This window comes from Sciurus carolinensis, chromosome 11 (assembly GCF_902686445.1).
Source record: "Sciurus carolinensis chromosome 11, mSciCar1.2, whole genome shotgun sequence".
Classification (NCBI taxonomy): Eukaryota; Metazoa; Chordata; class Mammalia; order Rodentia; family Sciuridae; genus Sciurus; species Sciurus carolinensis.
In genome coordinates, this window is record NC_062223.1 from 56,856,267 (window position 1) to 56,870,235 (window position 13,969).

A 13,969-nucleotide genomic window follows, 5' to 3' on the forward strand; every position below is an offset into this window, starting at 1 on the left:
CTTTTGGTGCTCTTCCTTGCTAAGCCCCACCTCCTGCTTTTCCCTATATGTTTTGGAATCCTTGTGTCAATTCCATAAAAAAGTAAGTTGGATTTTTGAGTGGGATCGTATCCAATCTATAGTCTACCTTGGAAAAACTGACACCTTCACATCAAGTTTTTAAATTTATAAACAGCATTTTCCTTTGTTTTCATTACTTTCTTGCAGCGTGTTTTATAAATTTTTGTGTAGAGATCTTATACATCTTATATTGCATTTATTCCTAAGTATTTGACATTTTTGTTCTTAAACTGGTATTTTTAAAAATTTTAAACCTTTGACTACATATATTAAGTTTTTAAAACTTGTTAAGCTTATTTCTAATAATTTGTGAATTCTGTTAGATTATCTGAGTATATAGTGTTACCTGTGAATAAAGACAATCTTTACTTCTTCCTTTTCAATTCTTTTTTTTTTTTTTTTTTTTTGCTTCCCTGTATTGACTAGAATCTCTACCATGATGTTAAGTAGTAAGAGGAGGCTTGCTTTTTTTTTTTTTTTTTTTTTTTTTTTTTTGGCACTAGGGATTGAACAGGGGTACTTTGCCACTAAGCTACATCCCCAGGTCTTTTTTTATTTTGATGCAGGGTCTTGCTAAGTTGCTGAGGTTGACTTTGAACTTGTGATCCTCCTGCCTCAGACTTTGGAGTCTCTGAGATCACAGGCGTGCGCCACAGAGCCCAACAAGGTGGCATCTTTAGATGTCTTCTAATCTGAAAGGGACACCATTCACCATTTAACTATTAAATATGATACTTTTTATAGTTCTTGCTTTAAATATCCCTTGTAAATATTTAATGCACATCGATTATAGGATCGTGGAAAAACCTGAGGCAAAGTGCCCAGCCATCATGACTAGATTACTGATCCACAGAAACTGTGAGAAAATGTTTCTAGTTTTAAGCTGGTAAATTTTGGTGCTCTTTGTTACAGGAACAATAGATAACAAATACAGAAGGGCTGTGTGATCCTCCTCTCAAAATCCAACCTAGACAGATTATAGCACTGTATAGCAGAAACAGCATGGATTTTAGAATCAAATAAACTGAGAACTCCATTTCTACTATATGGCAAGTTATTTAACATCACTCCAGGCTCCATTTTCTCCACTGTAGAGATAAAACTATCCACCTCTCCCAGGTGCTGTGATTGCATGTGATAAAAGTAAAACTTACAGTGCAATGTCTGGCAAGCTCTCTTCCTTCTCTTCTCATTAAAGTCATTTGGCCAACCATACCCTTGTATGATGGTTCCATTTTCCAAGAAACATCAGAATTTATTGTGTTGCAATGCTATAAAATATTTGACATGGAAAATCTCGGAATTCAAGTATCTATTGCTGAACCATGGTACCACCTTCCCATCACTTTTTTTTGATAAACATTAAAAATTGCCCATGCTAAACATCTGGATTCTTTATATCCCCCCTGGCTAGGTCATCATCATGCATAATGGGTTAGACATTCCAGGTCATTTAGCAGTTAAACCAGCCGAATAGGATCAATTTCACTGTGAGCCCACAGGACTTGCTTCAAAACCGGCCTTTAGAATTTTTGTTGTTGCTTTTTAAAGTGAATGTTAAGATATGATGTCATCTTCCACTCAATATGTCTGCTATGGATGACCGTTGCAATGTGAAAGAGGCCCCCCAAGGTAGCCTGTTGAGGCAGGATTTGGTGCCAGAAGGTGGGGCTGATTCTAATCCTCTCACCTTTTTCCTATAGGTCCCTTGTCAAGTCATTTTCTCTGAGCCTGTTTTTATCATTTGTAGACTGAAAGTAAGAAAATCTCCCTGAGGTCATTTTGCAAATTATTTTGGAGTATTTGGAAAACATTTACAACTAGTAGGTACTATGCATTAAAAAATCTCTCATGCTAAGGGGTAAAGTGGGAGCCAGGTGGACACCGCTCCACTGAACATGGTCCTGAAAGCAGGGTACTGACATCCCCAGGAGTGTTAGAAATTGAAAATCTGAGATATCATCTCACCCCGGGTAGAATGGCTATAATCCAAAGGACAAAAAATAACAAATGCTGGCAAGGAGGTGAAAAAAAGGAAACTCTTCTACATACTGTTGGGTAGAAATGTAAATTAGTGCAGCTACTATGGAAAACAGTAAGGAGGTTCCTTAAAAATAGACTACCATGTGATCCACCAATTCCACTAATGGAAATGTACATCTGAAGGAAATGAAATCAGTAAACCAAAGAGATACCTGCATGCCCCATTCCACAGCACCCTTCACAATAGCTAAGATACGGAGTCAACAAATGAATGGATAAGGAACCTGAGATGGAGAGCCCTTGAGCCATAAAGAAGGAGAGCCAGGAGGACACTATGTTAAGTGAATCAGGATAGGCACAGAAAGACAAATACTGCATGTTTTCACTTATATGTAAAGATAAAAATGTTGATCTCAGAGTTGAAGAGAATAGACTAGTAATTACTAGGGGGCTGGGAAGAGCATCAGGGAGGAGGGACAGAGGGAAGTCAGATAACAATTACCATAACATGTTTAGATAGAGATAGATGTGTTCTACAACACAGCAGAATGACTAGTTTATAATTTAATATGTATTTTAAAGAACTGGAATAGAGTTTGAAGGTTCCCAGTGCAAAAGAATGGTAAAGGTTTAAAGAGACAGAAATGCTCATCATCCCGATTTCATCATACACATTGTATACATGGAGCAAATTATCACACTGTATAAACATGTACAATTAAAAATTTTTGAATTAAAAAAAAAACTAAAGGAAAGAAAAAAAAAGTAATTGGGGGACTGGGGATATAGTTCAGTTGATAGAGTGAATGCCTAGCATGCACAAGGCCCTGGGTTCAATCCCCAGCACCACACACACACAGAAAAAAAGAAATTGAGGATCTTGAGGATGCCCCTGGACCTACTGAATCAGCACCCATATTTCTACAAGATCCTCCTTATTCTTAAGAACTGACAGGATTTGAACTTTGCATTTCTAACACATGCCACGTGAGTTGGGGTAACTTCAATGAGAAATTGAAAAGAGACGGTACACTGATAACATCCTGGCAACGATGGGTTTGCAAATAAATGTTTTGGATTTTCCCTGTATTTGCTGCCTCCAAAGAAATCGATTTACTTTTGGCATGAAGTTGAACTCCAAAGAGATCTTGCTCTAGCACAGATGAGCCAAACCACTAATCTGAATAAATAAGCATCAATTTTATTGAATCATGAATAATTTAAGACTGGTACAATCATCAGTTTTATTCTCTATGACGTGGGGCATGATCTCCAGCAGATCATTGGCAAATCCAAAAACCTCATGACAAATGAAAATTAAATAGGGAGGGGGGGAAGGAGAAGGGAAGGGAGGGTGGAAACATACCGTACACAAAATACTCAATTCCTAGTTTTCTCTTTAAAAATGGCTAGAAAAAATTCATCAAAATGCAGCACTTTAATCAATTATTTACAATTTCTATGTTACAATGAAAAAATGTACATCTTATAGAACATATTTCATAATCTGCTCCACTGGAAACAATTAGATCAAAACAGCAAACCTTCTGTTGAATATCCACAAAGTTGGATTATTTTTTTCCTTTTGAAATAGATTTCACCACAATCAAATTTGAATACACAGAATTTTGAAGTTTAAGCATTAAACAATAAAATTAAAAATGTCCCCAAGATACAACAAGAGTCTAGGCAAGTCTTGTTCCTTGTCCCACCCCACCCCATCCCCAACCTTAAATTAAAAGGTTTATTCCCATCTCATTTATGGCCTGTATAATTCTTGGCAGTTTGGGAAGAAAACTTTTGGCTTCCATTGGTAACTCAACATAAATGTTGCATAGAATTTCATACATTTCAAAATTAGCCTAACTGTAGAAAAAGGCAAAATGGAAGCATTTCAGACAGAGCCCTAAACGAGTACAAAGTCACTTTGTCAAAGGTGAGTGACACTGACATAAAAATATGACCAAAATAAGAAATGTGCATACTATTAGACAACCCTGCTTCCCGCAATGTTAGGAAGGACACTGAGTTGTGAATCACACAAGGGTTCGCTATGTGGAATCACTGCTCACTCATCAGGCAGAACCAGGCACAGAGGTCTTGGTTTTGAGCCTGGACCCAGTGGAAGGGAAGTCTGGGATGAGGGAGAAAAAGAGAAAAGAGGGTGTCATTGAAGAAAACATGTTTCAAACAGTATTGGCAGGTGTCTACTCACAGGGTGACTGGGAAAACTGCCCATGAGAAGGTCAAGTTAACCTCCTCCCCAAATTCACAGTATGAGAGTATAAGGTCAATGCTGGGAGATAAATTGTCTGAGAAGGGTCACCCTTCAGGCTTACCAAAAGGCTCAGAGTTTGACCCTTGGACACAGGCTAAGTATATGGACTCAAAGTTTTACTCAAAACAAAAACAAGAATATTAACACCCAGATGGCTAAGGAAGACCGAGCAGAAAAGAATCTGAGTTTACTGAGCCTGAAGCAGGGACAGCGTTGAAAGGTTTTTCTGTTCACCAGTTAGTGGGGCACATTCCTTTCAAAGAGGAAGAAAGTGGTGTCATTCCAAATGATGTGAGCAGTTTCGGGTCAAGAAATGAATGAACAAACCTTCAGAAAGAGAAATGTAAAAGATGGAATAAAAACCCTGATCATCAACAAGGATGCCCTCACTGAGGCCTGATAAAGAGTTTCTTCAAACAAACAAAACAGAAAAAAAAAAAAAAAACAAAAAAAAAACCCAACCAACCAAACAAACAAACCAACAAAAAAACAACTGAAAGAAATACCACACACACATAAAGAAAATCCCAGCGTGCTGAAGAGGTGGCAGACAGGGCTTTCCCTTAGGGTGTGTGTCAGCAAGAGGGTGTGACCTGGTGGGAGCTCCTGCCTTTTCCTGCGGGAGCCAGAGCACCATCCAGCCAGAATGTCAGCTGGAGACTGACAAGAACTTAAAACATAGATGATTTTTTTTTTCCTTTTCTTTTTCTCATGGTCAAGCATCCACACAAATGAGTCTTTTGGATGAGAGAGGTCGCAGCAACTTGAGTTCTCCTAATGAACACATGACTTTTTAGCCCTGTTTGCTTTTATGCGGAAAACAAAACAAACAAAAACCCCAGGCAGGCACAACACTCACGTGAATGAACTCGGTTAGTACAAACCCAGTAAGGCATCGCTTTGGGAAGGGCAGCACCGAGAGGTCAGGCACGGCTCCGCCCGGCGGAGGGCAGGGCTGGGCTCCGGGGAGGCAGCGGCCGCCGCCCTGACTGAGCTGCACCACGTTGGTTCTGAGGAAAGTGCAAGTCTTCTGTGAGGTGACCTCCCCACCCCAGCTGCGCTGGGGCTGGGTGCTCGAGGCGTCGAAGTGCGTCTTCAACCCTCAGAGACGAAAAGGGAAGGCAAGGTCTGCGGCTCGCCCGCACGAGGAGGACCGGTCCCCGTCCATCTTCAAGGACGCAGTACCGCCAGCTGCAGCAGGAGGAGGCGAGCGCGTGGAACCGTGAAGATGGACAACTGAAAACCCAAACCCAGCGGGACCAACCAAAACTCCACCCCCGCGGCTTGTCCCGTCACCAAAGGATTGATTCTGACCCAGAGGGGGGAGGGGAATCTTCAAAAGGAATGAGTGGCAAAGGGAGAAATTTATCCTCATTTTAGAGGGGTTGCCAGTTCTCCAAAATAGAGCAATTCTCACGTATACACAGTGTTTGCAGGAAAACAAAACAAAACAAAACGACCAACCTGATTCATTTAGATACAGTAAAGGAAAGAGACACACGTGGTTCTGCGTGCACAACCACACCTGCTGGTTCTCATTCGTACTCCCTCACGCACTCGCATGGACAATGTGGGGGCAGATGGACCCAAAGTGGGGGGCTGAATTGGAACAGGCAAAATACCTCTCAGGGAAGGAGAGCACCATTTAAAAACAGAAAAGCACGTGTTTTCTCCTAAGGGTTTTAAGGGTGACCATAGCAAGTGCCCTAGTTAGCACCAGTTAGTTCTTCCGTGGCATGGCCAGCTGGATGGGAGGGCAGGTGGGTATGTCTGTGGCGCAGGCAGCGAGGCCCAGTCTGGAGGGCCTGTGCTGAGGAGAAGCCGTGCTATCTACATTTCCAACTTTGTTCAAGTCTCTTCTGTCTCTGGGCAGCTCGCAGCAGGATGCTGTTTGGTTTCTGAGCTTCCAGTGGGTTCTTTTGAAAACTTTTCATTTCAATGGTGACGATCCTTTCCCGAGAAGCATCTTCAGTGTCTTAGGGAGGTCACAGCAACAAGGCAAAACAAGAATTAGAGTAGATAGAAGGTAGTGCAGATCTCACTGTGGAAGGAAGTGGTCCCCGGGTGGCTGGCCCAGGATGCTTGCACCCAGGTAGAGGCTGAGTCGAAGGGTCTCAGTATTTCTGCAGCTTGCAGCTGCGGCCGGGGGCTGGCTCAGGAAGTTGTCTTCAGGATGATGTGGAGGATGCAGGAGGATGGGGCAAGGAAGAGGGCAGGCTCCAGGCTGGGCCCCTGTCACAGAGTGGACTCTAAGGACGAGTCCAGGATGTCGTCATGATGGCTGTTGCTGTTGGAGTCGCTGTCATAGCTCTGCGGACTGGAGTAGTTGGCTGCCTCCTGCAGCCTCATCAGCATGTTCATCTGGGGAGAGGGCAGAGAGGTGTGAGCAGCTGTTGGCCTCGTTAGTCGCCCACCTGAACTCTTGGAAGCTCAGGCCACCTCCTCCAGACTTACCCTGGCTGCAACTCACAACAGAGGCAGTGGACAAGAGCATAGAGTCTGGGCCAGGCTTCCATGTTCAACTCCCAGCTTCTGCACTGACTAGCAAGACTTTGGGCAAGTTACTTAACCTTTGGATGCCTATTTCTTTATTGGTCAGATGTTTGTAATAACAACACCTGCCCTATCGTGTTAAGGTACTGACTGAGTTAATTTATGTAGAGCAATGAAAACAAAACAGAAGTTCCTCTATAAAGATCACCTTTATGTGTTTTTATTTGGGAGAAGCATCCCTTACCAGATGTAGCCCATGGCCAGGGCAAAGATGCCATTCCAGTGCCCTTACTCTTGAAACACACACTGATATCTAAAATGCATGTCCACATCCCACTCCCTCTAATGGGACAGGAAGCCTACTCTGACCTCTGGCTCTGGCTAGCAGTCAGTCTGGAGCCAGCTGTGCTCTAGTCACTGTCAAAGCCTTTGTGGGGCAGAGGGGTGAGACCAGCTACCAGCAGAGCCTCAGAGAGTGGAGGCATGGACAACACTGCAGGAGCTTTGAGGCAGTGACCCAAAGTGCCTGAGTCACCCTCCCTCATCTGCAGAATGGCGGGAAGAGCAGCACCCATCTCAGAGGTTGAGGCAGGGAATGAAATGACACATGTGTGTGAACCCCCTAGGAATGGGCTGGACTGTCCTGGCACGTAGCAAGTGATCGCCAGTGATCTGTTGCATCTTCACCAACTGCAGGGAAGAGCTTCGAGACAGCATTCTTAAATCTTCCCTGCTCTGCATCCTATTGGCCACTTGGGAATGGAGAGGGGGAATCGAAAACTTTTATTTTACTTGTAACTATAAATTAAGTTTTTTACATTTCACAGAGTGAGTAAGTTAGGAGACGGGGTGTCTCTGGGCTAAGCCGGGGGTGTGGTGTGCTGGGTGTGAAAGTTGCGCCCTCTTGGGATGCTGTGCAGCTTCCCTGGGGAGCCAGGCCATGGGCACCATCAGCTGGTGTCCATCTGCAGAGTTATAACCAGAGGAGAGGTGGAGCTGTCATGATGGTCAGCCAGCGGCAGCCGGGATTCGTTACTCGCTCGTCAAACATTCCTGGTATTACCATGGCATACGGTTCTGGAATAAAACCAAGTCAGTCCTTCCTCATGGAGTTCTCAGTGTCACGAGGGAGAGAATTAGGAAGCACAAAAGCGATCATGAGAGAGACCCCCAGCCCTGGGCAGCGAGAATGGGTCTTGGGAGAAATACCACATATCTAACTTGGTAAGTGGTGGTGGCTGGATTGAAACAGCTCACTCCCAGGGTCCTGGGGTTGGAGAAGGGATTCTGCATGACTGTTCTGAGAATCCCAGGTCTTACCTAGGAGACTCCTGAGTTCAGTGAGTGATACAAGTGTCCCCTGCTAAGAAAAACTGGGGATGGGTTAGCCATTATTTCCTCTAGATAGCCTACACTGTATAATTGTGTGTGTGTGTGTGTGTGTGTGTGTGTGTGTGTGTGTGTGGTGTGTATACACGTACTAGGGATTGAACCTCACACATGCTAGGCCTCACACACGATAAGCAAGAGCAAGCTCTGAGCTCTGAGCTATACGCCCCTTCCCCACCCTTTTAATTTTATTTTGAGACAGAATCTCACTAAGTTACTGAGGCTGGCCTCAAACTTGCAATCTTCTGAGTTCCTGGGATTATAGGTATGTGCCACTATATCTGACCCAAAATCCTGTTTTTAGGTTAAGATGCCAGGAGTTTAACCACACCAAAAATACCTCCATGACCTTGGTTTTTGGCAATGGTTATTACAAATGGTTGTTCAAGTATTTTTGTTTTCTCCAGAAAACCATTGCTGTTAATACTGCAAAAAGGTTATATATACTAACACAAACACTAAATCCTTTTAAAATACAGTTCCTATTTAAGTCAATGGGAGTCACAGCTACATTGTACCAATAGTAAGATGGCACACCACACATATCACTTTCATATTATCATATATTTTTTTTTCCAGGACTGAGGATTGAATCTAGGACCTTGTTCATGCTAGGCAACACTCTTACCACTGAGCTACAGCCCCAGCCCTATTATTACTATTTTTATTTTATCTAGCAAATCAATTGGTCAGTAAGGACAGCACAGTGAATCAGTTATCTTTTAATCTTGCTGCAACTCTTATGATTTTCTTTCACTAGGTGATGCAAGTAATAATCTCTCCTGTGTTTTTCTTTTTGTCATATCTGCCAGGGAAGCTTGGGGCTTAATTTTAGGCTTGACAATAGTCATTTAACTGTGGGAGGTCTTGGTATGTTTGCTTCCTCCTTGATATATAGGGCTTTTGATTGGTTAGGGCTAATTTAGCAGTGTGACCATGGATGAGTACTACATTGGTAGAGAATTACAGAATTGCTTACAGAAGTTATTATCACTGGTCTAGTACTTCTGAAAGGCTTCAGCAAGGACAGAGTAAATACAATGTTCAAAGCTCATCTCACCAGTTAGGGGACCGATGTTCAGGCCCGTGTCCTCTGTGAATCCCTCCTGTCCTCAAACCTCCCCTGCCTAAGCTCTTCACTGTTTGGCTTGGCCTCTGGGTCCTTAGCATGCTCTTCCCCTGCTCTGTTTTTAGTGGGAGAGATCAGAGGAACAGGATAATATGTGATAATGGTGGCATCTCAAATCTGAGTGAGAACAGTATAGTAGCAACAATAGGTGTAGGGTTATTTAAGAAGGGAAAAAAGAAATCAAATTCTTAACCTTTTACCTTATGGTAAAAAAAAAATTCAGGGAGGTTAAAGGCTTTAGTGAAAACCTGAAACCACAGAAACAAAATATTGGCAAAAATGTCCCTGATCTTGGGGTGGCTCCAGCCTTCTAAAAGCAAGGCCAGGCTTAGTTGCCATCATATTCCAGGGTGCCTTGAATTACACCCACCATAAGCTAAGTGCTCTGAATTCCGAGCTGCAGGGAGTTGGAACTCACCAACGGGTCTCCTTCAGCATCGCTGGGGGGCACCTGCTTGCTTGTGGATCCCTCACGAGGCATGGAGTAGCCATCGAAGCCGACATCCTCAGGCCGTAGCTGAAGCAGGGGAGGCCACTCATGCTGTTGCGGGCTGGCTGCCCATGGGTAGGTGTCCATCACCCATTTGGCAGGATCCTCCCAGGGGGCACGCCTTCCGTAGAGCTGGAAATAGGCAAAGAAGGATCAATCTGGAAGTAGGTCAAGACCTCACTTGCAATCCCAATTTTGTAGCTTTCTGAAAAAATCTCCCACACCCAGCATTATGCCACTCCCAGAATTCCACACTAAGGAAGCCATCCAAGATGTGGACAGCCTGAGGGGCAGCAGGACCTAGTGGTCAAGAGCACAGGCTTTGGAGTCAGGCTGACTGGGGCTTATTCTCAGCTCTGTGGCTGACTCACTAGACAACCCTCACCTCTGAGCCTTAGTGGTCCAATTTGAAAAACTGGTACCAGGGGAAAAAGGAGCCTGATTTGAAGTATTTGCCCATTTCCATGGTGTAAATACTCCCACCATGGGGCCAATTTCAAACTGCCAACATGTCACTGAATGTGCAGTTAGAAAGAGGTGCTCAGACAGCCAGGTGCTGAAAGCAGAATACAGCTGGGCTGTGAACTTAGAAAACCACATCTGAGTCATAGGCTGCTTTGCTAGAAGGAGCTGAGACCACCCAGCCCCACCTCCATTTACCAGCAGGAGAAATTGGGCCTAAAGAGAAGAATCAATTGTGGAGGGTTCTACTCTTTAGACCCAGTTTCCCATTTGAGTCATTCCCTCTCCCTCAATGGACTGATTCTGCTTTGAACTCCTGTGCATCAGCAAGAACCCTGTGACTAGACAGATCTGAAGTGAGAGTGGGCAGTAGAGCAGATGTCAGGACACCAGCCTGAGCCGGGCTCACTGTTCCCTCCAATAAGGTCCACCCCCACCATCACTTGAGCCACCCCAGACTTCTGTCTGAGATGCCACAGCCCTGTCCCATCTTGGACAGCTTACCTCTGTGTTAGTGGCTGCCTCTTTCTGCACTCAGGACACCTAGAGCATCCTATGACCTCATCACTGTCTAGATGTCTGTGCTATAGACACCTCCTGTCTAGCGCGCTGACCTTCTGTTGCTATGTTTTCCTCAAGCCTTCCTGGAGCAAGGCTGAGTCTGAGGCATGAGAATTTAGTCTGGCAACCTTTACGCAATTCATAGTCCAAGTAGGAGGGGATCATGGAAAGGGGTGTGTACGCACACACACGTGTCAGGACAGTACAGAAAACAGAAGCAGTTAGAGATATTTACATCCCAAGGCCACCGTCCCAGATTAAAAACATACCTGAAGTTTCTAGAAACTTCTCCCTCCAAGGACCCCCTAGTGGAAACAGGCTGCCTTCCCAAGCCAGGCTTCATATGTGTGAGGCTGAACTGACCCCTCCTTTCTGAAAGTTACTGCTCTCTCCTCCCTTGGCGATAGGAGATGCTCAAAGCTGCAGAATCTCAAAGGATGCTGCCCAGCACGTCCCTAAAGGTCAGCTGGCCCAGCAATTTTCATACATTTGCTCTTTATTCCTGACTTCCACCACCAAGTGGTTTGAGGAGCTCCTGGGCTTCACAGAAACCAGACTGAAAACAGTCGTCTAACCCAACTTGCAATTCACAGATGGGGAAGCTAAGGCCCAGAGACAGGAGGCTGCACAGGGTCTCACTGCAGTCTTGGTAATTGACAAATGGCCCTATGCTTGCCCCTTCCACTGCTCCCTCGGGCACCAGTCCTGCCCTGGCACTGAGTCTTTTGAGTTGCTCTATAAACTGTAGACAACTTTGGCAAGTGTTTCCAATGACTGCTCCAAAGGGGAACAGGACTGGGACTGAGTCATAAGACAAATGCACTTTAGGTGCAGGTAACATCATCTGTAAGAACAGAAAATATTTTTATAAGCCTCCCTACTTGCCACTGGACATGTTCAAGTCCAGGTGATGAATGGCTGAGTGAATACTGTGGCAAGCAAAGGAACTATCATAAAGCTCCTCAGCTCCACTGCAGAGCCCTGAAGGCAATAGCAGAGACAGTTGGACAGACAGACAGAACAATCACCGTCTGTCTAGGAGACAGGGAAGGAGCCTGGCATCCTCACTGAGTTAGGAAGAAGGGGAATAAGGAGCTAAGACAGTGGCAACTAAAATCTGGACTCCTAGGTGCATGTTCAGGGAGCATCTCCAGTTACACTTAAACACACACACACACACACACACACACACACACACACACACACCAGGAAGATATGGGAGCCTTGCAAAACTATCTGGTGTCCACTAGGGGGCGGTACCCATTACCTCCTGGCATGGATGTGCCTATTAGTGGGGCTGTCTGTAAGCTGACGTGAGGCCTGTTTAAAGCAGGGACAGTTTCCCCACTAATCCCACCACTATGGGCAGCCCCATTGGAACCTATTCTAGGGACTCTACCTCTCAGTTTATAATCGTAGCCAAGGGCTTACACGCTCACTTCCTGGTCACTTTGCTGTATAAAACATAACACTTTGTTCTGTGAGCTCTCTGAGGCTTCCTGGGAGAGATATGGAGTACCCAGGACAGCCTAAAAAACTGTAGAAATATCCAGAATATTCAGTCTTTGCTCCAGCACTTAACTCTATCAGACCCACTGGGTGAGTTTAGTGAGATTTGGAACTTCTGCAAGACTTGGTTTGTCTATAAGATACTCACTAAAGGAGATGATGCACGTCAGGCCTGTCGCCCAGTGTCGGGCTGGCAAGCAGCAGGCTCTCAGTGAATAGCAGCAAGCTTTCCTTCAAAACCAGAGGGACAAGGAACACAGCAGTTTCCCTTATGAATTAGCGGGTTCTGTAAGGTATCCTGGATTCAGCAAGATAAAGGGGTCACTGGTTTAGGACACGGGGGCTTGCTTTTGAGGCAGTTAGTAGACTGCTAAATCTGACTGCCTCCCTTCACTGCTCCCATACTCTTGGAGAACTGTCCTTCAAATGACCCCAAGAAAGCGATGACTTTTCCTGCCTCACAAGGAACTGGTGAGTCTCATGAGACTGCAGGCTCTCTGTTCCTTGCCCTGGACAGGTAGTTCTGCAGTCATCTCTAGCTCCTTCCACCTGTGGCCTCACTTACTCTTGGTAGGAAAGAGACCCAATGCTCCTCTAGGATACACTTCAGTAGCAACCGCTCAAGCAGCAGGGGAGTCCTGAGCCCACCTCCACAGCTGTGCCCAAAAAGCCTTCTTTTAAGTTTAGGTCCAAAGAAGGGCCACCCACTGCTGGTGACCAACAAGAGGCCTACTGATGTACAGCTCAAGGCTGGAGCAGAGATGGGTTCCCTGTCTTGGCTCATGTCTTCTTGGGCAGGGGAAGCCTTTACTCAACAGAATTTGCTGAGTTCTTTGAAGGATTCTGCCATGACTCCCCTCCCCAGAAGATATATCTGATGTGAAGAAGCAATAAGCAGGAGAACTTAGAGGGGAGGTGGAAACAGAAGCAGAGGGTTCCCCTCCCCTGCTTGCAATTTCCTCTTCTCTTTGAGTTTGAGTTTTGCAAGGAATCAAGCATACTGCAGTCCCTGGAAGTCACTACTCGGGAACAGAGGAGAGAGGTTTCTGAAACAGACTGCAGAAACCCAGTAGGTGGGAGACACTTCCATTGCCCTAACAGGAGTGACTGCATGGCTGCTTGGGTTTGTGGAACTAACAAGCACATCTGATAAAAGACTAAACTATGGCCAATCTGCCGAAGCCAGCAACTTCATCTACCTCAATAGTTTCCACTACAAAGATCTGAGATTGTCATACTTTCTTTTATGAAAGTAATGTTTTTTTTTGTGACAGTCATTAAGTTTATTAAATAAATCCTTTAATACTTATCTTTTTAAATATTCTATGTGATGAAATGGGATATATAAAGTACATGAACTCTTTGTTGTATCACCACTGTCCTTGAAATGATTTGAACATTTTAGGAAACAGTATATTAAAATATAGCAATGGTACAAAATATGTCAGAAATTAATAAATATAAAATAAGATATAGGGAAAATATACAAACATAAATTTGAAAGCAATATTTGATGGAGCACTTTAGCCAATGATTTGGGGCTGGCCAAAGCCTGCCCGTGTTCTTGCTTCTCTCTGCCTTCAAAGGTACTTCTATCTCAGCACGGTGGCTTGAA

The 13,969-nt window shown here is 44.6% G+C and overlaps 1 protein-coding gene across 8 annotated transcripts in view; it reads right to left on the reverse strand.

The window, feature by feature from the left end:
- Positions 1-3,222: 3,222 nt before the first annotated feature.
- The window catches only part of Nav2 (neuron navigator 2), a 375,768-nt gene continuing 365,021 nt past the window's right edge, over positions 3,223-13,969 (reverse strand). For all 8 annotated transcript variants that reach the window (XM_047518211.1, XM_047518214.1, XM_047518210.1 and 5 more), the window contains 2 exons: positions 9,751-9,954; positions 3,223-6,682 (listed from right to left, as the gene is read on the reverse strand). In XM_047518211.1, the coding sequence (XP_047374167.1) occupies positions 6,557-6,682; positions 9,751-9,954 (330 nt within the window). In that variant the 3' untranslated portion in view covers positions 3,223-6,556. The remainder of the gene's footprint in view (positions 6,683-9,750; positions 9,955-13,969) is intronic.